The sequence below is a fragment of the Mobula hypostoma genome, chromosome 3, assembly GCF_963921235.1.
Source record: "Mobula hypostoma chromosome 3, sMobHyp1.1, whole genome shotgun sequence".
Classification (NCBI taxonomy): Eukaryota; Metazoa; Chordata; class Chondrichthyes; order Myliobatiformes; family Myliobatidae; genus Mobula; species Mobula hypostoma.
Window position 1 is genome coordinate 232,210,711 of NC_086099.1, and position 23,632 is coordinate 232,234,342.

The 23,632-nt window shown below is 45.7% G+C and overlaps 1 protein-coding gene across 16 annotated transcripts in view; it reads left to right on the forward strand.

Annotated features, from left to right (window-relative positions):
* plecb (plectin b) overlaps positions 1–23,632 on the forward strand; it is a 348,566-nt gene that overhangs the window by 255,788 nt on the left and 69,146 nt on the right. For all 16 annotated transcript variants that reach the window (XM_063044747.1, XM_063044748.1, XM_063044753.1 and 13 more), the window contains 4 exons: positions 1,022–1,200; positions 1,974–2,112; positions 11,581–11,937; positions 12,980–13,063. In XM_063044747.1, the coding sequence (XP_062900817.1) occupies positions 1,022–1,200; positions 1,974–2,112; positions 11,581–11,937; positions 12,980–13,063 (759 nt within the window). The remainder of the gene's footprint in view (positions 1–1,021; positions 1,201–1,973; positions 2,113–11,580; positions 11,938–12,979; positions 13,064–23,632) is intronic.

The window sequence follows — 23,632 nt, forward strand, 5'->3', positions numbered from 1 at the left end:
TTCTAACACAGTCAAATTTCAGAAGTTCAACACCACCACTGGGATGTTACATTGTCTATACTCAGCAGAACACCAGCAAAGAGTCAAAGAAAATGTTCAGAGTTGAGACAGGAGGGGGAGGAAGGAGCAGATAGCAGATAGGCAGGGAAGTCCTTGTGAACCTCAGCATCATCCATGCTGCTGTAAATGAAAGCATCTCCCGGGCCACTCCATTCTTCCACTGGCTGCTCCAAGGTCCTCTTCACTCAGTCGCCCTGGGCTAGGCATTCCGAATGGGAGGGGTTTTCCGGTGTCACCACCGGAATAAATCCGTCCTTGCTCCCAGCAAAGTTAGACTGGAAGCTTTGGCAGTCCGCCAGCCGCACCCGCCGCTCAGCATCGAAAATAGAATCCTTCCAGGAAAGGAAGCTGTTCCAGTCCACTGCTGAGGTGATTCTCCACATTCCCAAAGCCTTTGGGCAGTCTCTAAAACTGTTCTTTGACGACTTTACCACAAATTTTCAACTTTAGGAGAGAGAGCTTGAACAGTGTGAGCTTCCTGCAGTACCGCCTCTCCCTCAGTCGTGCCCCTCAATATTGTGAGCCCCTGACTCTGTGTGATGCTCACTCAGAGTTGACCCTCCCTCAGCACTATTCTATGTCTAGGTTGGCATATGTACTCAGGAGGTTTGTACTCCACAGACACTTCCACATTTTTTGGTGATGAGGGTTAATGTTCTCATCTCTCTCCATCTCTCTGTCTCTCTCTATCTGTCTAAGGTAGGGACATGTTCGGCACAACTTTGTGGGCCGAAGGGCCTGTATTATGCTGAGGGTTTTCTATGTTTCTATATCATTCTCCCTCTCCCCCTCCCCCCTCCCCCCTCTCCCCCTCCCCCTCTCCCCCTCCCCCCTCCCCCTCCCCCCTCTCCCCCTCCCCCCTCTCCCCCTCTCTGTCTCTCTCCCTCACTCTCTGTCTCTATCTGTCATTCTCTCTCTCTCTGTCTCTAACTGCGTCTGTGTGTCTATCTTTCTCCTGTAGAAGATCCACTCGGAACTGGCTGGGATTAAAACGAACCTGGACTCTGTAACGGAGAAGACTGAGAAGGTACTGTCTGCGCCTGAGCATCTGAGCAGTGCCCCTGTGCTCCGTTCTGAGCTGGACCTCACTCTGCAGAAGATGGATCGAGTCTACAGCCTGTCCTCGGTGTACCTGGAGAAGTGAGTCAATGCTGGGAGATGTGGGTTGGACTGTATGGGAACCACATGCACCAAGCTGGTCCCGCGATGTACAGCTAATAGTGCAGCCTGGTCAGGACCTCACTAACGCAGAATGACACAAACTGGATGGTGGTAGGATGCTCTTGGTGGCAGGGAAGTTAGGAACAAGAGGTTAGAGAATGCTGTGGGTCATTCTGGATTATGGCAAACCTGTTCTCCACCTCAGAAAACAGTTGAGGACACATCATCAAGTATGTTCGATAGAAGTTATTAGTTCTTTGAACTAAAGTGGGCAATGAATATGGGGAGAGGACAGGAACAGGGTACTAAATTTGAAAGATCTGCCATGAATGAGAGACAGGGCAGGATCGAGGTGCTGAATGGATGACACAGGCTTCTACTTCTGCAGTTTCCTTAGAAGACCTACCCTCTGAGAGAGTAATCTGATTACACGATTGTGAACAAACATCCTGGTTTCAGAGGGAGTCAGCAGGCCAGGCAGTATCTGAAGAGAGAATCCAGGTGAATCACCTACCCACTTCCTTCTGCAGATCCGAGTTCCTCCAGCACTGTTTCCTGCACCTGCGGACTCTGTCAGTCACTGACTTATCATTGCATTGCTAAGTTCAGAAGGTCAGAACTGGGAGACGTTGTTGACCAATGTCTTATATATTACACACTCTACTGTTGTGATCAGCCTGGTTCCATGGGGGTGCAGCAAGGCTAGCAACCTGTCTGCCCATTGCTCAGCATCTCACAACTTCTGTCTGCAGATTGAAGACTATTGAGGTGGTCATCCGCAGTACGCAGGAGGCTGAAGAGCTGGTGAAAAAATATGAAAGGCAGCTGCGAGAGGTGAACAGTGTTCCTGCTGATACCAAGTCACTGGAGGTCCACACACGTCAGCTGAAGGTAGGTTTGTGCGGTGACAGTGAGAATCCCAAGACCATTTCACAATTCATTAGAAAGAAGAGGAAAGGTTAGAGATAAGTTATGTGTGTAGCTGGGGAATATGAGAGGTTCTGAATGAAGAATGTAACTTAATAATTTACATACTGTATTCACCAGGGGGATTCTGGACTGGATGTTGTGCAATGAACCAGAATTGGGTAGGGGGCTTAAGGTAAAGGAACCCTTGGGGAGTGATCATAATATAAGACCATAAGACATAAGAGCAGAATTAGGCCACTTGGCCCATCAAGTCTGCTCCACCATTCAATCACAGCTGATCCTTTCTCCCCCCCAACTCCTCGGCCCCACTCCCTGGCCTTCTGCCCGTAGCCTTTGATGCCATGTCCTATCAAGAATCTATCAAGCTCTGCCTTAAATACACCCAAAGACCTGGCCTGTGGTAATAAATTCCACAAGTTCACCACCATCTGGCTGAAGAAATTTCTCTGCATTTTAAATGGACACCTTTCTATCCTGAGGCTGTGCTGTCTTGTCCTAGATTACCCCACTAAGGGAAACATCCTTTCCACATCTACTTGGTCTGGGCCTTTAAACATTCAAAAGTTTTCAATGAGATTCCCCCCTCATTCTTTTGAATTCCAGCGAATACAGACCCAGAGCATTCAAACGTTCCTCATATGATAACACTTTCATTTCTAGAATCATCCTTCTGAACCTTCTCTGAACCCTCTCCAATGCTAGCACATCTCTTCTAAGATGACGAGCCCAAAACTGTACTCAACCCTCAACCCTCAAAGCTCTTCTTTCAGTTAGTCTTGATGAAGGGTCTTGGCCCGAAATGTTGACTGTACCTCTTCCTAGAGATGCTGCCTGGCCTGCTGCGTTCACCAGTGACTTGTATATGTGTTGCTCAACCCTCAAAGTGATGTCACATCCCTGATCTTGTATTCTAGACCTCTTGAAATGAATGCTAAAATGGCATTTGCCTTCCTGACCACCAACTCTACCTGCAAGTTAACCTTTAGGGTGTTCTGCACAAGGACACCCAAGTCCCTTTGCATCTCAGAGTTTTGGATTTTCTCCCCATTTAGAAAATAGTCTGCACATTATTTTTCTACTACTAAAGTGCTTGACCATGCATTTTCTAACATTGTATTTCATTTGCCACTTTCTTGCCCATTTTCCTAATCTGTCGAAGTCCTTCTGTAGCCTACCTGTTTCCTCAACACTACCTGCCCCTCCACCAATCTTCATATTGTTACGTACCCCGTAACTGGGTTGCCAAACCAGCAGAAATGGACCACTCAGTTGGAGTCTGGATTACTGGAACTAAGAAAGTTTTATTAAAGAAATAAGCAACACACTACTCTAATAGTAAGGATATAAATGCAACAGGTTAGCAATGAATAAACACACACGTACACAGATCTAGGATAATAGGATCAATCAAGCTCTATCGTCGTCTAAGGGTAAATGACCAGTCTCAAAGTGACGCAAAGTTCAGTTCAGTTCGCAGTAATCAGTGCCGTGCCATTGGACGGGGTGGGGGGAGGAGAGAGAGAGAGAGCGAAGGCGAATGAATATTCAAAGGGCTTCCACACAGACCTTCGATATTCCTCGCAGCCAGCTTTTCAGGCGAGCCCTTTGTAATGTCTTCTGAGGTCACCGACTGTGACCCCTCCGTTTCAGATACGATCGTTGTTCCGCGGTGAACCCAGCACCCAGGCAAGAGTGGACACACACACCAGGTTCCTGCCGATCCGTACCTTTCTACCCTGTGCGTCTCTGGCTGGTCCCGCGACCAGACCTCCAACAATTCCCACCTACTTGTGGGAGGCGCACTGCTTCCAGGGTCTCGTTACCTCGTAATGTCGTGTGTGTCGCCTTAGCGAACCTGTCCCTTTTTATCCCCCTGCTGGGGTATCGCCTGTCCATCACACTTCAAACAGTTTAAGGTTCAAAAAGGAGCCGATCTTGACAAAACATCAGACCGGTGTCTCCTTCTGTTAAACTCTCTTGTCTCTTCATTAACATTTCCAAATACTGCTCCATTGTCTTATTTATCTCTCTTTCTCCTGAAGACAGGTGGCAGATCAACTGTTGATCCCACTGGTGGCAGCACAGGACAGTTAACATCTTAATCTATGTGTACTTTTTGTAACTCTCTTTCGTCACAATATCATCTGCAAACTTGGCAACAAAGCCATCTGTTCCAATAATCTAAATCATTTATATACTGCATAAAAATAAATGGTCCCAACACCACCCCCTGCGGAACACCACAATTCATTGGCAGTCAACTTTTATTCCCACTCGCTGCCTCCTACCAATCAGCCAATGCTCTAACCATGCCGGTAAGATTCCTGTAGTACCATGGGCTCTTACCCTGGTAAGCAGCCTCATGTATGGCACCTTGTCAAAGAACTTCTGAAAGTCCAAATGTACAACATCCATTGCATCCCCTTTGTCTATCCTACTTGTAATCTGCATCAGACCATAGACCATAAGACATAGGAGCAGAATTAGGCCATTCAGCCCATTGAGACTACTCTGCCATTCCATCATGGCCGGTCTTGGATCCCACACGTACACCTGCCTTCTTGCCATATCCTTTGATGCCCTGACTGATCTGGAAACAATCAACTTCCACCTGAAATATACAACAGAAAATACTCTGCAGGTGCTGGGGTCAAAGCAACATTCACAACACGCTGGAGGAACTCAGCAGGTCGGGCAGCATCCGTGGAAACGATCAGTCGACGTTTCGGGCCGGAACGCTTCGTTAGGACTGAAGAGGGAGGGGACAGAGTCCTTATAAAGAAGGTGGGGGGAGGGTGGGAAGGAGAAGGCTGGTAGGTTCCAGGTGAAAAACCAGTAAGGGGAAAGATAAAGGGGTGGGGGAGGGGATAGGCAGGAAAGGTGAAGAAGGAATAGGAGAAAGCACAAAGGGTAGTAGAAGGAGGCGGAACCATGAGGGAGGAGATTGGCAGCTGGGTGAGGGGGCAGAGTGAAACAGAGATAGAGGAAAGGAGGTGGGGGAATTACCGGAAGTTGGAGAATTCTGTGTTCATACCAAGGGGTTGGAGACTACCTAGACGGTATATGAAATATACCTGAAATATAAGCATGGACTTGGCCTCCATCGCAGTTTGTGGCAGAGCATACCACAGATTAACTACTCTGGCTAAAAAAAATTCCTCCTTGCCTCTGTTCTAAAGGGTCACACTAAATTTTGAGGCTGTGCCCTCTAGTTCTGGATACCCCCACTGCAGGAAACGACCTCTCCACATTCACCCTATCTAGTCCTTTCAACATTCGGTTGGTTTCAATGAGATCCCCACTTATTCTTCTAAATTCCAGTGAGTACAGGCTCAAAGCTGCCATATACTCCTCATATATTAACCCCTTCGTTCCTGGAATCATCCTTGTGAACCTCCTCTTTACTCTCTACAATGACAACACAGCCTTTCTGACATATGGGGCCCAAAACTGTTGACAATACTCCAGGTACAGACTGACTACTGTGTTGTAAAACCCTTGCTTTTAAATTCTATTCCCCTTGAAATAAATGCCAACATTGCATTAGCCTTCTTCACCACAGACTCAATCTGTAAATTAACCTTCTGGGAGTCTTGCACGAGAACTCCCAAGTCCCTCTGCCCCTCTAATGTTTGAACCCTTCTCCCCATTTAGATAATAGTCCACACTATTGTTCCTTTTACCAAAATGCATTATCATATATTTTCCAACTCTGTATTCCATTAGTAGGAAAATTAATGGGAAGTTTGAAAAAACTTTTGGTACCCTCTTTAATATTATTGGCTAGCTTATTTTCGCATTCCTTCTTTACCTGAATGACTTCTTTAGTTGCCTCCTGTTGGTTTTTAGAAACTTCCCAACCCTCTAACTTCCCTCTAATTTTTGCTCTATTGTAGGCCCTCTCTTTGGCTTTCATGTTGGCTTTGACTTCTCTTGTTAGCCATGACTGTGTCACCTTGACTTTAGAATACTTCCTCCTCTTTGGGATGTATATATCCTGTGCTTTCTGAATTGCTTCCAGAAATTTCAGCCATTGCTGCTGTGTTGTTATCCCTGCCAGTGTTCTTCTCCAATCAATTTTGGACAGCTCATCTCTCATGCCTCTGTCATTCCCTTTGGCAGTGGCTCTATTCCTTCCACTAAAATGCAAAAGCATACTCATTCTTCATTATAATCCAATCTGTCATTACTTTGCCCATTCTCCTAATCTGTCTAAGCCCTTCTATAGCCTCTCCGCTTACTCAAAACTACCTGTCCCTTCACCTATCTCCATATCGCCCCAAAGCCATGATTTCACACTATTTAGTCCCAAAACCAACTGCTACAGAACACTTCTAGCTCCCTTTATTCTCACTCTTTGCTTCCTGCCAATCAGCCACTGTTTGATCCATGCTGGGATCATTCCTGTAATACCATGGGCTTGTAGTTTATTAAACAGCCTCATGTGGCATCTTGTCAAAGGCCTTCTGAAATTCCAAGTACATAACATCAACCAATTCTCCTTTATCTAACCTGCTTGTTATATCTTCAAAGAATTCCAACAGCTTTCTCAGCCAAGATTTTCAATTCTGGCTACGGACTATTTTATAATGTGCCTCTAAGTACCCTGAGACCTCATCCTTAATAATCGACTGTAACATCTTCCCAACCACTGAAGTCGGACTAACTGGCCTATAGTTTCCTTTCTTCTGCTTCTTTCCTTTCTTGAAGACTGCAGTAACATTTGCAATTTTCCTGTCTTCTGGAACCATACCAGAATCTAGTGATTCTTGAAAGATCATTACTAATACCTCCAAAATCTCTTCAGACACCTCTTTCAGAATCCTGGGGTGTACACCATCTGGTCCAGGTGTCTTATCTATCTTCAGACCTTTCAGTTTCCCAAGAACCTTCTCTCTAGTAATAGTATCTTCACAGACTTCATGACCCTTAACCTGGAACTTCCACAATGCTGCTAGTATCTTCCACAGTGAAGACTGATGCAAAATACTTATTCAGTTCATCCACCATTTTCATGTCCCCAACAGTACCTCTCCAGCATTGATTTCCAGTGATCTGATATCCACTCTCACCTGGTCTATCTGAAGAAATAATATTTGCTAGCTTTTTTTTGTATTCCAGCTTTACCTTAATGACTTTTTTTATTTGCCTTCAGTTGGTTTTTAAAAGCTTCTCAATCTTCTAACTTCCCACTAACATTTGCTCCATTATATGCCCTCTCTTCGGCTTTTATGTTGGCTTTGACTTCTCTTGTTGTTAGCCACGGTTGTGTCGTCTTTCCTTTAGAGTGCTTCTTCCTCTTTGGGTTGTATATATCCCATGCGTTACAAATTGCATCCAGAAATTCCAGCCAGGTTGCTCTGCTGTCATCCCTGCTTGTGTTCTTTTCCAGTCAATTCTGACCAAATCCTCTCTCATGTCTCTGTAATTGCCTTCACTCCACTGTAATACTGATACATCTGACTTCAGCTTTTCCTTCTCAAATTTCAGGGTGAATTCGATCATATTATGATCACCTACCCTTAAGGGCTCCTTTACCTTAACCTCCCTAATCAATTCTGGTTTATTGCCCAACACCTAATTCAGAATAGTTGATCCCCTAGAAACAGAGAAACATCAAAAACCTACAGCACAATACAGGCCCTTTGGCCCACAATGCTGTGTCGAACATGTATATACTTTAGAAATTACTGAGGGTTACCCATAGCCCTCTATTTTTCTAAGCTCCATGTACCTATTGAGGAAGACCCTATCGTATCCGCCTCCACCGCAGTCGCCGGCAGCCCATTCCATGCACGCGCCACTCTCTGCTAGGGGTAAAAAACTTACCTCTGTACCTACTTCCAAACACCTTAAAACTGTGCCACTCATGTTAGCCATTTCAGCCCTGGGAAAAAGCCTCTGACTATCCACACAATCAATGCCTCTAATCATCTTATATACCTCTATCAGGTCACCTCTGGTTCCTCCGTTGCTCCAAGGAGAAAAGGCCAAGTTCACTCAACCTATTTTCATAAGGCATGCGCCCCAATCCAGGCAACATCTTTGTAAATCTCATCTGCACCCTTTCTATAGTTTCCACATCCTTCCTCTAGTGATGTGACCAGAACTGAACACAGTACTCCAAGTGGGGTCTGACCAGGGTACTATACAGCTGTATAGCTCTCGGCTCTTGAACTCAATCCCATGGTTGATGAAGGCCAATGCATCATATGCCTTCTTAACCACAGAGTCAACATGTGCAACAGCTTTGAGTGTCCTATGGAGTTGGACGCCAAGATCCCTCTGATCCTCCACACTGCCAAGAGTCTTACCATTAATACTGTATTCTTCCATCATATTTGACCTACTAAAGTGAACCACTTCACACTTATCTGGGTTGAACTCCATCTGCCACTTCTCAGCCCAGTTTTGCATCCTATCAATGTCTCACTGTAACCTCTGACAGCCCTCCACACTATCTACAGATTCACCACTGTTGGGGAAAAGCAGTTCCTCCTCATCTCCGTCCTGAATTTACTCCCCTGAATCTTGAGTATGGCGGAAGTTTGAGAGTGTCTGATTCCCTCAAGGTTAGTTTGCAGGTTAAGCTGCTGGTAAAGAAGTTAAGTGCAAAGTTAGCATTCATTTTGAGAGGACTAGATTATAAAATCAAGGATGTAATGCTGAGGTAATGAGGCACTGGTGAGGCCTCACTTATGGTATTGTGAACAGTTTTGGGCCCCTCATCTAAGGAAGGATGTGCTGACATTGGAGAGGATCCAGAAGAGGTTTACAAAAATGATTCTATGAATGAAAGGCTTATCATATGAGGAGCTTTTGTACTCGCGATTTAGAAAAATGAGCACCATAAAATGAGCAGAATTATGCCATTTGGCCCATCGAGTCTGCCATTTCATCATGCTGATCCAATTTTCTTTTCAGCCCCAGTCTTCTGCCTTCTCCCGGTGTCCCTTCAGGCCATGACCAATCAAGAATCTATCAACATCTGCATTAAATATACATAAAGACTTGGCCTCCATAGCTGCCAGTGGCAAAGAATTCTCAGATTCACCACTCTCTGGCTAAGGAAATTCCTCCTCATCTCTGTTCTAAAAAGGCACCCCTCTATTATGAGGCTGTGTAATCCGGTCTGAGACTCTCCCACCATAGAAAACATTCTCTACACATCCACTCCATTAAAATCTTTCATCATTCGATAGGTTTCAATGAGGTCACCCCTCATTCTTCTGAATTCTAGTGAATACACGCCCAGAGCCATCAAATGCTTTTTATATGATAGGCCATTCAATCCTGGCATCATTTTTGTAATCCTCCTTTGAACCCTCTCCAGTTTCAGTACATTGTTTCTAAGATAAGGGGCTCAAACCTGCTCGCAATACTCCAAGTGAGGCCTCACCAGTGCTTTATGAGGTCTCAACATTACATCCTTGCTTTTATATTCTCGTCCTCTTCAAATGAATGTTAACATCACATTTGCCTTCCTCACCACAGACTCAACCTGCAAATTAACCTTCGGGGAATCCTACACAAGGACTCCCAAGTCCCTTTGACTATCTATAAAGTGTCAACCCTTTCACTTCTTCTACCAAAGTACATAACCATACAGTTTCCAACACTATTCCATCTGCTATTTCTTTGCCCATTCTCCTAATCTGTCTCGGTCATGTAGCCTCTCTACTTCCTCAAAACGACCTGCCATAAGTCATAGGAGAAGAATTAGGTCATTCAGCCCATTGAGTTTTCTGTGCTGTTCCATCATGGCTGATCCTGGATTCCACTCAACCCCATACACCTGCCTTCTTGCCATATCCTTTGATGTCCTGAATCACCAGGAAATGATCAACTTCCCCCTTAAGTATACCCATGAACTTTTATCTCCACCGCAGTCTGTGGCTGAGCATTCCGCAGGTTTAGTACTCTCTGGCAAAAAAAAAATTCCTCTTTTCTAAAGTAGTGCCCTCTAATTCTGGATGCCCCCACCATAGGAAACATCCTCTCCACATCCACCCTATTTAGTCCTTTCAACATTTGGTGGGTTTCATCGTTTGAGGCATTGATGACATTACTTGGAGTCATAGAACAGTTCAGCATAGATACAGGCCCGTCAGCTCACAATTCCATGCTGACCACAGCCGATGGTCCCTATTTCCTGCATCTACCCAAGTGCTGCTTATTATACACCCCTCATTCACTTCCTCCGGCAGTTCATTTCATTTACTCACTTCTCTCTTCATGAAGTTACCCCTCAGGTACCTTTTAAATCTTTACAACTTAAATCTATGTCCCTAGTTTTGGACTCCTGTAGCCTGGGGAATAGACTGTTGCCATCCATCTTGTCTGTTGTTTTGTAAGGTGAATAAAGGCCTAGCCTGCCCAACTCCTCTCAGTACGACACCAACTCCTATACTCAGTGCCCTGACCGATGGAGACCCGTGTGCTAAATACCTTTTCTGCCATCGTGTCCACCTGAGACACTGCTTTCGTTGAACTATGCATTTGCATTCTTACGTTCCTCTGTTCCATTGCATAGGATTGTGGGGTGGACTGGAAGGGGAAGGATGTATGGGACTGAATAGGAAGGGAGGTGTTTAGGACTGGAAGAGGATGGTGAGGGATTGAACAGGAAGGGAGGTGTTTACGATAGGAAGAGGATGGTGAGGGTGTTACAGAACTAAGAAGAAGGGTGGAGCTGTGTAGGACTGGATAGGGAGAGGCTGTGTGGGATTGGGAAGGAAGGGAGCTGTGTAGAACTGGATGAGATGGGGAAGGGGTGTAGGACTGAATGAGAAGGGGGAGTGTGGGATTGGGAAGGAAGGAAACAGTGTAGAACTGGATATGGGGAAGGGGTGTAGGACTGATGGGGAGACGGAGTGTGGGATTGGGAAGGGAGGGAGCAGTGTAGAACTGGATATGGGGAAGGGGTGTAGGACTGGATGGGGAGAGGGAGTGTGGGATTGGGAAGGGAGGGAGCAGTGTAGAACTGGATATGGGGAAGGGGTGTAGGACTGGATGGGGAGACGGAGTGTGGGATTGGAAAGGGAGGGAGCAGTGTAGAACTGGATATGGGGAAGGGATGTAGGACTGGATGGGGAGAGGGAGTGTGGGATTGGGAAGGGAGGGAGCAGTGTAGAACTGGATATGGGGAAGGGGTGTAGGACTGAGTGGGAAGGGAGAGTGTGAGATTGGAAAGGGAAGGGGGGTGGATGACTGGAAGATAAGACTAAGGGGAGAGGGTGATGAGACTAAGGGGAAGGGGGCCTGTGTGGGACTTGATGAGGATGGGGGAAGGGGCTTCAACTGGATGGGAAGGGGCTCTCTGTGTGTGGGATTGGAAGTTGACAGTGAAGGGCCCAGACTCTGGTTCCAGTGCCTGGGTCAGTGCCAAGCTCAGAGCTGCTTACCCATTGGGAATTTCATCCTGTTTAGGGAATGCGGACTGAGGTGGAAGGTCACCAGCCGCTCTTCAATAACCTGGAAGGTGAGCTGGGGAAAGCGAAGGCAGTGAGCGAGCAGATGATGCGCAGCCACAGTGAGCGAGATGTGGACCTTGATCGATACCGCGAATGTATACAGCAGCTCCTGGAGCACTGGAATGGGATCCAGACTCAGATCGACAGCCGCTCACGGGAGCTGGAGCAGCTCGGACGCCAGCTGACCTACTACCGCCAGGCTCACGACTGGCTGATCGACTGGATCCAGAGCGCCAAGGCACGTCAGGAGAAAATCCAGGCTGTACCCATTCGAGACAGCAGTGGCCTGAAGCAGCAGCTGCAGCAGGAGGAGGTAATGTGTGGGTGAGGAGTGACCACGGGCATTTGTGGGGGTGAGGGATGGGTGTTAACCATGGTAACTAAGAGGGACCACTCCTCAATCACGAGTAGTGACCACTGGAGGGGTGGTGAGTGACCATCATTACTGGATTGACCAGGACAATGACACTAGGGAAAGGGATTTGTTATGGGCACTGGAGGTCGATGGATACAGGCCACTTGTTGGACTGTAATTTGGGAGGTGGACTTGGGGGTGCCTGTCGGTTCAGGAGAATACTCAACACTGGGATCAGTGCCACTGCTCTGTGTCGCTGGCATTGGTTGCTTTGTGTCTGAGCTCTGGTAAGATGGGGCCACTTGGATGCAGCATCCACTTCTGGGTGCAATCAAAGGTGCATTTGTTCATCCTATACATTTTTTTTTACCATCACAAGGCGCTTCTGGATATTAAGAACATCAAATACTACAAAAGTATCCCATCAGCGAGTTGCTCGATAGCGATGGTTGGACTTATTATGCACCGTAGTTGTGTTGTGACCTGGACTAGTTAAGTGCTGTTGTACTGAGGTAGTGTGTCAAGTCAGGTTCACTGGTTCAATGGGGAATCCAACGGCAGGAGAGCTGCATTACCAGGGTTGTGGCGAGGGCTAGGAGCATGCCATATGTTGGAGGCACCAAGGCTGTGTGGGCAAGGCCTCTCTGGGGCACACTGGAATCCGTACCAGTTTGCTGACTGGCACCTCCGGTTGGTGCAACTCTCCAGAATTTGTTTGGTGCTGCCCTCTAGTGTTCACCCAGAGGAAGAACAACCTGGATCAGGACAACTTCCATAAATCTACAGACATGCCACTTAGGCAATTGGGCTATATTAATTATTTCTGTGTGACTATATTTTTCTAAAATCAGAACCATATATGCTGTTTGTGCTATGTGTTTTGGTAATGTATTTTGAATCTTGGTCCCAGTGGAATGCTGTTTCGTATTGTTATATTCATAATGGTTGAATGATAATTCAGCTTGAACTTGAACTAATCCGGGTGTTTTGGGTTTATTAGAAAATTCTGCAGGAGGTGGAGAAAAACCGAGGGAAAGTGGAAGAGTGCGAGAAATTTGCCAAGCAGTACATTGATGCCATCAAGGTAAGCACTGATATCCAGGCCAGCAAGCAGAGTGGCTGCATCACCCATCCCTCACTGAGCCACACTGACTGACAGAGCAACACAGACACACACACACACACACACACACACACACACACACACACACAAACACACGCACTCTCTCACACACACACAAAAAAACCCACAAAAAAAACACACACACAAAAAACGCACACACACACACACACACACACACACACACACACACACCTGACACACCGATTCAATTCTTCCAGTCATCTCCACACCCCTGCCTTCTCCCCATACACTTTGATGCTCTGGCTGATCAAGAACCTATCTATGTCTGCCTTAAGACACCCAATGACTTGGCCTCCACAGCCGCTCATGGCAACAAGTTCTGCAGATCTACCACCCTCCAACTAAAGTAATTTCTCCACACCTCAGTTCTAAATGGATATCCTTTAATCCTGAAGTCATGCCATCTTGTCCAGACTCCCCGACCATGGGAAATAATTTTGCCATATCTAATCTGTTCAGGCCTTTTAACATTCCCCATAGGATACCTTCCAATAACTTTATCACAACTGACGTCAGTCTCACTCGCCTATAATTTCCTGGTTTAAGTTTAGAACCTTTCTTAAGCAGTGGAAAAACATTGGCTATTCTCTAATCCTCTGGTACCTCTCCTGTCACTAAGGATGATTTAAACATCTCTTTTAGGGGCCCAGCAATTTTTGCCTCCCTTTTCGTCCGAGGGAACACTTTGTCAGGTCCTGGAGATTTATCCACTCCGATTTGTTTCAGGATAGTAAACACTTCCTCCTCTGTAATCTCTATTGGTCCATGAAGTTGATGCCACTTTGCCTCACTTCAATAGGCTCTGTGTCCGTCTCCTGAGTAAATACAGATGCAAAAAAACATTTAACATCTCTGGTTGACTCTGTGGTTAAGAAGGCATACATCAATCGTGGGATTGAGTTTAGGAGCCGAGAGGTAATGTTGCTGCTATATAGGACCCTGGTCAGACCCCACTTGGAATACTGTGCTCAGTTCTGGTCACCTCACTACAGGAAGGATGTGGAAACCATAGAAAGGGTGCAGTGGAGATTTACAAGGATGTTGCCTGGATTGGGGAGCATGCCTTATGAGAATAGGTTGAGTGAACTTGGCCTTTTCTCCTTGGAGCGACAGAGGATGAGAGGTGGCCTGATAGAGGTTATAAGATGATGAGAGGCATTGATCGTGTGGATAGTCAGAGGCTTTTTCCCAGGGCTGAAATTGCTAGCACAAGAGAGCAATTTTTAAGGTGCTTGGAAGAAGGTACAGAGGAGATGTCAGGGGTAAGTTTTTTTACTCAGAGAGTGGTGAGGGCGTGGAATGAGCTGCCGACGACGGCGGTAGAGGCGGATACAATAGGGTCTTTTAAGAGACTATTGGATAGGTACATGGAGCTTAGAAAAATAGAGGGCTATAGGTAATTTCTCAGGTAAGGACTTGTTCGGCACAGCTTTGTCGAAGGCCTGTATTGTGTTGTACGTTTTCTATGTTTCTATCTTCCCCCATCTGTTTTGGCTCCACACCTGGATTACCATTCTAATCTTCCAGAGGACCAATTTTGTCCCTTGAAATCCTTTTGCTCTTAACATATCTGTAGAATCCCTTGAGATTCTCCTTCACCTTGACTGCTAGACCAACTTCATGCCTTCTTTTAGCCTTGCTAATTTTTTTCTTGTGTGTTTTCTTGCATTTTTTGTACTACATAAGCACAGCCTATACCTGCTATGCACGCCGCTTTTACCTTATCCAGGCCTCAATATCTCTTGAAAACCAAGGTTCTGTACACGTTATCTTTGTCTTTTATTCTGACAGGCACATAGAAGCTTTGTACTCTCTAAATTTCGCTTTTAAAAGTCTCCCACTTACCAATTTCACATATGCCAGAAAACAGCCTGTACCAATCCACACTTGCCAGATCATTTATGAATCAACATCTTCATAAGACGTTGAATCCTTGTGGGTTGAGTTAAGAAACTGCAAGGGTAAAAGGACCCTGAATGCAGTTATGTACAGGCCTCAATAGTAGCTGGGATGTGGAATAGAAAAGGCATGTAAAAAGGGCAATGTTATGATTGGTTGATTGGGAAATGAAGGTTGGTGATGGATCTCAAGAAAGTGAGTTTGTTGAATGCCTACAAGATGGCTATTTAGAGCAGTTTGTCGTTGAGCCTACTAGGGGATCATTTATACTGGTTTGGGTGTTATAACCATACATAACCATATAACAATTACAGCACGGAAACAGGCCATCTCGGCCCTTCTAGTCCGTGCCGAACTCTTACTCTCACCTAGTCCCACTGACCTGCACTCAGCCCATAACCCTCCATTCCTTTCCTGCCCATATAACTATAACTGGGGAACTTACCTCAACCACTTCTGCTGGAAGCTCATTCCACACAGCTACCACTCTCTGAGTAAAGAAGTTCCCCCTCACGTTACCCCTAAACTTTTGCCCTTTAACTCTCAACTCATGTCCTCTTGTTTGAATCTCCCCCACTCTCAATGGAAAAAGCCTATCCACGTCAACTCTATCTATCCCCCTCATAATTTTAAATACCTCTACTAAGTCCCCCCTCAACCTTCTACACTCCAAGGAATGAAGACCTAACTTGTTTAACCTTTCTCTGTAACTTAGGAGATGAAACCCAGGCAACATTTTAGTAAATCTCCTCTGTACTCTCTCAATTTTATTGACATCTTAGCTGCAATCGGTGACTAGAACTGTACCCAATACTCCAAATTTGGCCTCACCGATGCCTTATACAATTTCAACATTACATCCCAACTTCTATACTCAATGCTCTGATTTATATAGGCCAGCATACCAAAAGCTTTCTTCACCACTCTATCCACATGAGGTTCCACCTTCAGGGAACTATGCAGCATTATTCCTAGATCCCTCTGTTCTACTGCATTCTTCAATGCCCTACCATTTACCATGTATGTTCTGTTTTGATTAGTCCTACCAAAATGTAGCACCTCACCTTTTTCAGCATTAAACTCCATCTGTCATCTTTCAGCCCATTCTTCTAAGTGGTCTAAATCTCACTGCAAGCTTTGAAAGCTGTTACGTACCCCGTAACTGGGTTGCCAAACCAGCAGAAATGGATCACTCATTTGGAGTCTGGATTACTAGAACTAAGAAAGTTTTATTAAAGAAACAAGCAACACAGTACTCTAATCAAAAGGATAATGAATGCAACAGTTCAGCAATGATAAACATACGTGTACACAGAATTAAGACAACAGGATCAATCAAGCTCTATCGTTGTCTAGGGGTAAATGACCAGTTTCAAAGTGACGCAAAGTTCAGTTCAATTTAGTTCAGTTCGCAGTAATTGCTGCCGTGGCGACGGACAGTGTGGGGGAAGGAGAGAGAGAGCAAAAACGAATGAATATTCAAGGTTTCCACACAGACCTTCGCAGTCAGCTTTCGGGCGAGTCCTTTGTGATGTCATCTGAGGTCACCGACCATGACCCCTCCATTTCCAGATACGATCGTTTCTCTGCGGTGAACCCAGCACCCAGGCAAGGGTGGACACACACCAGGTTCCCGCCGATCGTGCCTTTCCACCCTGTGCGTCTATGGCCCAGTACTTCCCACCGACTTGTGAGAGACGCACCGCTTCCAGGGTCTTGTTACTTCGGGTGTGTTGTGTGTTCTGCCTAGCGAACCTGTCCCTTTTTATCCCCCTGCTGGGGTATCGCCTGTCCATCACTTCAAACAGTTCAGGGTTCAAAGGGGGAGCCAATCTTGACAGCTCTCCTTCCCCTTCATTAACATCTCCAAATGCTGCTCCATTGTTTTCCTTATCTCTCTCTCTCCTGAAGACAGGTGGCAGACCAACTGCTGATCCCACTGGTGCCGGCACAGGATAGCTACATCTTAATCTATGTGTATTCTTGTCACAAAACCTACTTCATTATCCACAACTCCACCTATCTTAGTATCATCTGCATACTTACTAATCCAATTTACCACCCCATCATCTAGATCTTTAATATATATAACAAACAACATTGGACCCAATACAGATCCCTGAGGCACACCAACAGACACCGTCCTTCAATCTGACACACAGTTATCCACCACTGCTCTCTGGCGTCTCCCATCCAGCCACTGCTGAATCCATTTTTCTACTTCGATATTAATGTCTAATGATTGAACCTTCCTAACTAACCTTCTGTGTGGAACCTTGTCAAAGGCCTTACTGAAGTCCATATAGACAACATCCACCGCTTTACCCTCGTCAACTTTCCTAGTAACCTCATCAAAAAATTCAGTAAGATTTGTCAAACATGACCTTCCACACACAAATCCGCGTTGATTATTCCTAATTAGACCCTGTCTCTCCAGATAATTATATATACCATCTCTAAGAATACTTTCCATCAATTTACCCACCACTGGCGTCAAACTCACAGGCCGATAATTGCTAGGTTTACTCTTAGAACCCTTTTTAAACAACGGAACAACATAAGCAATATGCCAATCCTCCGGCACCATCCCCGTTTCTAATGGCATTTGAAATATTTCTGTCAGAGCCCCTGCTATTTCCACACTAACTTCCCTCAAGGTTCTAGGGAATATCCTGTCTGGACCCGGAGACTTATCCACTTTTATATTCCTTAAAAGCCCTAGTACTTCCTCTTCTTTAATCATCATAGTTTCCATAACTACCCTACTTGTTTCCATCATAATGACTGATGACTGCGCACTCAACGCCAGCACAGAGCAGGAGATGCAGCGTGAAACGGACTGCTTCTCACAAGCCTGCGACAACTTCGGTCTCACTATCAGCACCAAAAAGACAGAAGTTATGTACCAGCCTGCCCCAGGAAAGCCATACCAGGAGCCGCGCATCACAGGGAAGGGCCAGAACCTCCAGGCAGTCGACAACTTCACCTACCTGGGCAGCATACTCTCTCGCGCAGTGAACATAGACGCTGAGGTCAACAACAGGATTGCCAAAGCCAGCGTCGCCTTTGGGAGACTCCGTGAGAACGTCTGGGAGCGGAGAGGACTCAGCCTTACCACCAAGCTGAAGGTCTACTGTGCAGTGGTCCTTACCACCCTCCTTTATGCCAGCGAGACCTGGACTGTCTACAGCAGACACGCCAAACAGCTCAACCACTTTCACCTGAGCTGTCTCTGCAGACTCCTCCACATCAGGTGGCAGGACAAAGTCCCCGACAAAGAAATCCTGGAACAAGCTGGGCTCTGCAGCATCTACACCCTCCTGCTGAAAGCCCAAGCCAGGTGGGCTGGACATGTGGTCAGAATGCCAGACAGCCGATTGCCTAAGCAGCTGCTGTACGGAGAACTGTGTCAGGGCAAGCGCTCAGTCGGGGTGGGGGGGGGGGGCAGAAGAAACGTTACAAAGACTGCCTTAAAGCATCCCTCAAAGGCCTGGGTGTCGACATCAACACGTGGGAGACGCTTGCCCTCGACCGCCCAGCTTGGCACAGCAAGATCACCACAGGAGCCCGTGCAGCTAAAGTCAGGCGCATCATCGAGGCGCAACGAAAGCGTGCTGTGCGCAAGGCCCGAGCAGCATCCACTGCCACGACAGCACCCACCCACTTGTGTCCCACATGTGGGCGAGCCTTCAGGGCCCAGATTGGCCTCATCAGTCACCTCTGGGCCCACAGCCACCAATCTCCCATTTGACTTTGAAGCCATGGTCACCTTTGACTACGAAGGACGAACAACAACAACTTGTTTCCCCTACCTTACACAATTCAATATCCCTCTCTTTAGTGAATACCGAAGAAAAGAAATTATTCAAAATCTCCCCCATCTCTTTTGGCTCCGCACATAGCCGTCCATTCTGATTCTCTGAGGGACCAATTTTATCCCTCGCTATCCTTTTGCTATTAATTTAACTGTAGAAACCCTTTGGATTTATTTTCACCTTACTTGCCAAAGCAGCCTCATATCTTCTTTTAGCTTTTCTAATTTCTTTCTTAAGGTTCTTTTTACATTCTTTATATTATGTAAGAAGTGGAGGTGATTAAGGAGCTTATGGTAAAAAGAACCCTTAGGAGTCAGTGATCACAATATGATTGAGTTAAACTTGAAATTAGATAGAAAGTAAAGTCTGACATAGCAGGATTTCAGTGGAGTAAAGAAAATTGCAGTTGTATGAGAGAGGAGTTGGCCAAGATAAATTTGAAGGAGATGCTGGCAGGAATGACAGCAGAGCAGAAATGGCATGAGTTTCTAAGAAAGATGAGGAAGGTACAGGATAGATATACTCCAAAAATGAAAAAAATACTCAAATGGCAACATAGTACAACCATGGCTGACAAGGGAAGTCAAAGCTAGTGGAAAAGTGAAAGAGAGGGCATACAACAAAGCAAAAATTAACAGGAGGACAGAGGATCGGAAAGCTTTAAAAAACCAATAGGGAGCAACTAAAAGAATCATTAAGAGGGAAAAGGTGAAATACGAAAGCAAACTAGCAATCAGTATTAAAGTGGATAGTAAAAGTTTTTCAAGTATGTAAAAATTAAAAGTGAGATGAGAGTGGATATAGGACCACTAGAAAATGAAGCCAGAGAAATAATAATGGGGGACAAGGAGATAGCAGATGAATTAAATTAGTATTTTGCATCAGTCTTCACTGTCGAAGACACTAGATGTCGATGGGTGTGAGGGAAGAGAGGTGAGTGTAGTTACTATTACAGGGGAGAAGGTGTTCAAACTGCTGAATTGCCCAAGGCTACATAAGCACCCGGACCAGATGAACTGAACCCCAGGGTTCTGAAAGAAGTAGCGGTAGAGATTGTAGAGAAAGTCCTATTGATCTTTTAAATATCATTGGACTCTTTCATCGTGCCAGAGGACTGGAAAACTGCTAATATCACTCTACTCTTTAAGAAAGGAGGAAGACAGCAGAAAGGAAATTATAGACCAGTTAACCTGACCTCAATGGCTGGGAGATGTTGCAATCAATTGTTAAGGATGAGATTATGGAGTACTTGGTGACACAGGACAAGATAGTACAAAGTCAGCATGGTTTCCTTAAGTGAAAATCTTGCCTGACGAACCTGTTTGAATTCTTTAAGTAGATTACAAGTAGATGAAGAGGGTGAGGATGTTGTATAATTGGACTTTCAGAATGCTTTTGCCATGGTGCCACACCTGAGGCTGCTTACCAAGTTAAGAGCCCGTGGTATTACAGGATTGTTCCTGGCATGGTTAGAGCATTGGCTGATTGGCAGGAGGCAGCAAGTGGGAGTAAAAGTTGACTGCCAATGAATTGTGGTGATCCACAGGGGTCGGTGTTGGGACCATTTCTTTTTATGCTATATACGAATGATTTAGATAATGGAACAGATGGCTTTGTTGCCAAGTTTGCAGATGATACAAAGATTGGCAGAGGGGCAGGTAGTGTTGAGGAAACAGGTAGGCTGCAAAGGACTTTGACAGATTAGGAGAATGGTCAAGAAAGTGGCAAATGAAATACAATGTTGGAAAATGCATGGTCTTGCGCTTTGGCAGTAGAAATAAATGTGCAGACACTTTTCTAAACAGGGAGAAAATCGAAAAATCTGAGATGCAGAAAGATTTGGGAGTCCTTGTGCAAAATACCCTGAAGGTTAACTTCCAGGTGGAGTTGGTAGTAAGGAAGGCAAATACAATGTTTAGTATTCATTTCAAGAGGTCTAGAGTACAAGAACAGAGATGTGATGCTGAGGCTTTATAAGGCACTGGTGCGGCCTTGAATATTGTGAATAGTTTTGGGCTCCTCATCTAAGAAAAGATATACTGGCATTGGAGAGGGTTCAGATGAGGTTCACCAGAATGATTCTGGGAATGAAAGGGTTTTCATACGAGAAATGTTTGATAGCTCTATGTCTCTAGTCACTGGAATTTAGAAGGAGTTCAAAGGTTACAAAGGTACATCTAATATCAGAGAAGTGTATAGAATATAAAACCTGAAATGCTTTTTCTTTGCAACCATCCATGAAAACAGAGGAGTGCCCAAAGAATGAGCGACAGTTAAATGTTAGAACCCCAAAGTCCCCCCCCCCAGCTCCTCACCCTCCCACGCGTAAATCCCCCTTTCCCACTGGCAAAAAAAATGCATCGGCACCTGCTCCCGAGCACTCAAGCGTGAGCAAAGCAACAGTAAAGACACATGCAGTTAGCCCAAAGACTACATTGTTCACCCAGCATTCAACATACCATAGGCTCTCTCTCTCCCTAATAAGGGAGAAATAGGTTTCTCTGTTTTCACAGCAAGTGGGGAGACATAACAAACAACTCGCTGGTTTACGATGTTAAAAGTCAGTTAAGTCACTTTTTTCAAGCTCTATGCCCAAAAATCTCGAGTCTCTGGGCACACAGCCACAGATATTCCGATTCCCCCGACATGAGTCTCCTGCCCTGACACCGAAACTTGGATCCGCCGTCTCCGGAGCCCTGAAATCCTAGGCCTCCGAAGCCGAGCCGGACTCTTAGGCTGAGCCTTTGGTGTCCCAAACAACTGCCAGTTATGAAGCCCCGAGAGCAGGTCCCATTCCCACAAAGAACCGTAGTCAGCGTATAACTCCAGATCAGGGTCTTCAAAAGAACTCTGAGAGGGAAAAAGAAAGATATTAAAGATGGAAATAGAGCTGTTTCCAAAGATGCAAGCAAAGGAGTTGCCATCATCACTTCACTTCGAGGGGGGATCTCATTGAAACCTTTCAAATGTTGAAAGGGCTAGACAGAGTAGATGTGGAAAGGATGTTTCCCATGGTGGGAGAGTCTAGGACAAGCGGGCACAGCCTCAGGATAGAAGGGTGTCTATTTAAAACAGAGAAGTGGAGAAATTTCTTTCGCTAGATGGTGGTGAATTTGTGTAATTTATTATCACAGGCAGCTGTGGAGGCCAGATCATTGCAGGTACTTAAGGCAGAGTTTGATAGGTTCTTGATTGGACATGACATCAAAGGTTACGGGGAGAAGGCCGGGAAGTGGGGCTGAGGAGAGGAAAAGGTCAGCTATGATTGAATGGTGGAGTAGATTTGACAGCCCAAATGGCCTAATTCTGCTCCTATGTCGTATGGTCTTATGATACAATCAAAATCAGCCTTTCTGGAATTTAGAATCTCAACCTGCAGACCTGACCTCTCTTTTTACTGGAAATCTAGTGGCACTGTGGTCGCTAGATGCAAAGTGTTCCTCTACACAAACTTCTGTCACCTGCCCTGTCTTATTCCCTAATAGCAGATCCAGTACTGCACACTCTCTCACTGGGTCTTCTACATACTTATTGAGGAACCTTTCCTGAACTTTCTAGTTGACAACGCAAACAACAGGAATTCTGCAGATGCTGGAAATTCAAGCAACACACATCAAAGTTGCTGGTGAACGCAGCAGGCCAGGCAGCATCTCTAGGAAGAGGTACAGTCGATGTTTCAGGCCGAGACACATCCTCGTCCTGACGAAGGGTCTCGGCGTGAAACGTCGACCGTACCTCTTCCTAGAGATGCTGCCTGGCCTGCTGCATTCACCAGCAACTTTGATGTGTGTTTCCAGTTGACAAACTCTATTCCACCTAGTCCTTTGACAGTATGTGAGTCCCAGTCAATAGGTGGAAAGTTAAAATCACCTGCTTTAACAACCTTATGTTTTTTTTTAGATTATGAGGACACTCAGTCCTCGTTTATTGTCATTTAGAAATGCATAATGCATTAAAAAATGATACAATGTTCCTCCAGTATGATACCACAGAAACACAAGACAGACCAAGACTGAAACTGACAAAAACCACATAATTATAGCATATAGTTACAACAGTGCAAAGCAATACCGTAATTTGATAAGAGCAGACCATGGGCACGGTAAAAAAAAGTCTCAAAGTGCTGATAGCCCCAACATCTCACGCAGACGGTAGAAGGGAGAAACTCTCCCTGCCACGAGCTTTCAGTGCCGCAAACTTGCCGATGCAGCATCCTGGAAGCACCCGACCACAGTCCAACTCTGAGTCCGTCCAAAAACTTCGAGCCTCCGACCAGCCCTCCGACACAGAGTACCATCTCTGCCGAGCGCTTTGACCCCACCCCAGCCGCCGAGCAACAAGCAAAGCCAAGGAATTGGGGCCTTCCCCTCTGGAGGTTCTGGATCACACAGTAGCGGCGGCAGCGAAACACGCATTTCAGAAGTTTCACCAGATGTTCCTCCGTGCTCTCACGTCTGCCTCCATCAAACCAGGATTGTGCACGGCACCCTACTTGACAGATAACAGATTTCTCGCAATAGTCCGCGATCTCTCTACAAATTTGTTCTTCTAAATCGCTCGGACTGTTGGGTGGTCTGTAATATAGCCCCACTAACATGGTCATACCATTCTTATTTCCTTGTTCCACCCATAGCACCTCTGTATACGAGTTCTCCAGTCTGTCCTGACAGAGGACTGCCACAACATTCTTTCTGACTTATAATGCCACCCTTCCTCCCACTCTGTCAGATCTAAAACAATGGAACCCTGGTATATTGAGCTGCTAGTTCCGTCCCTCCTGCAACCAAGTCTAACT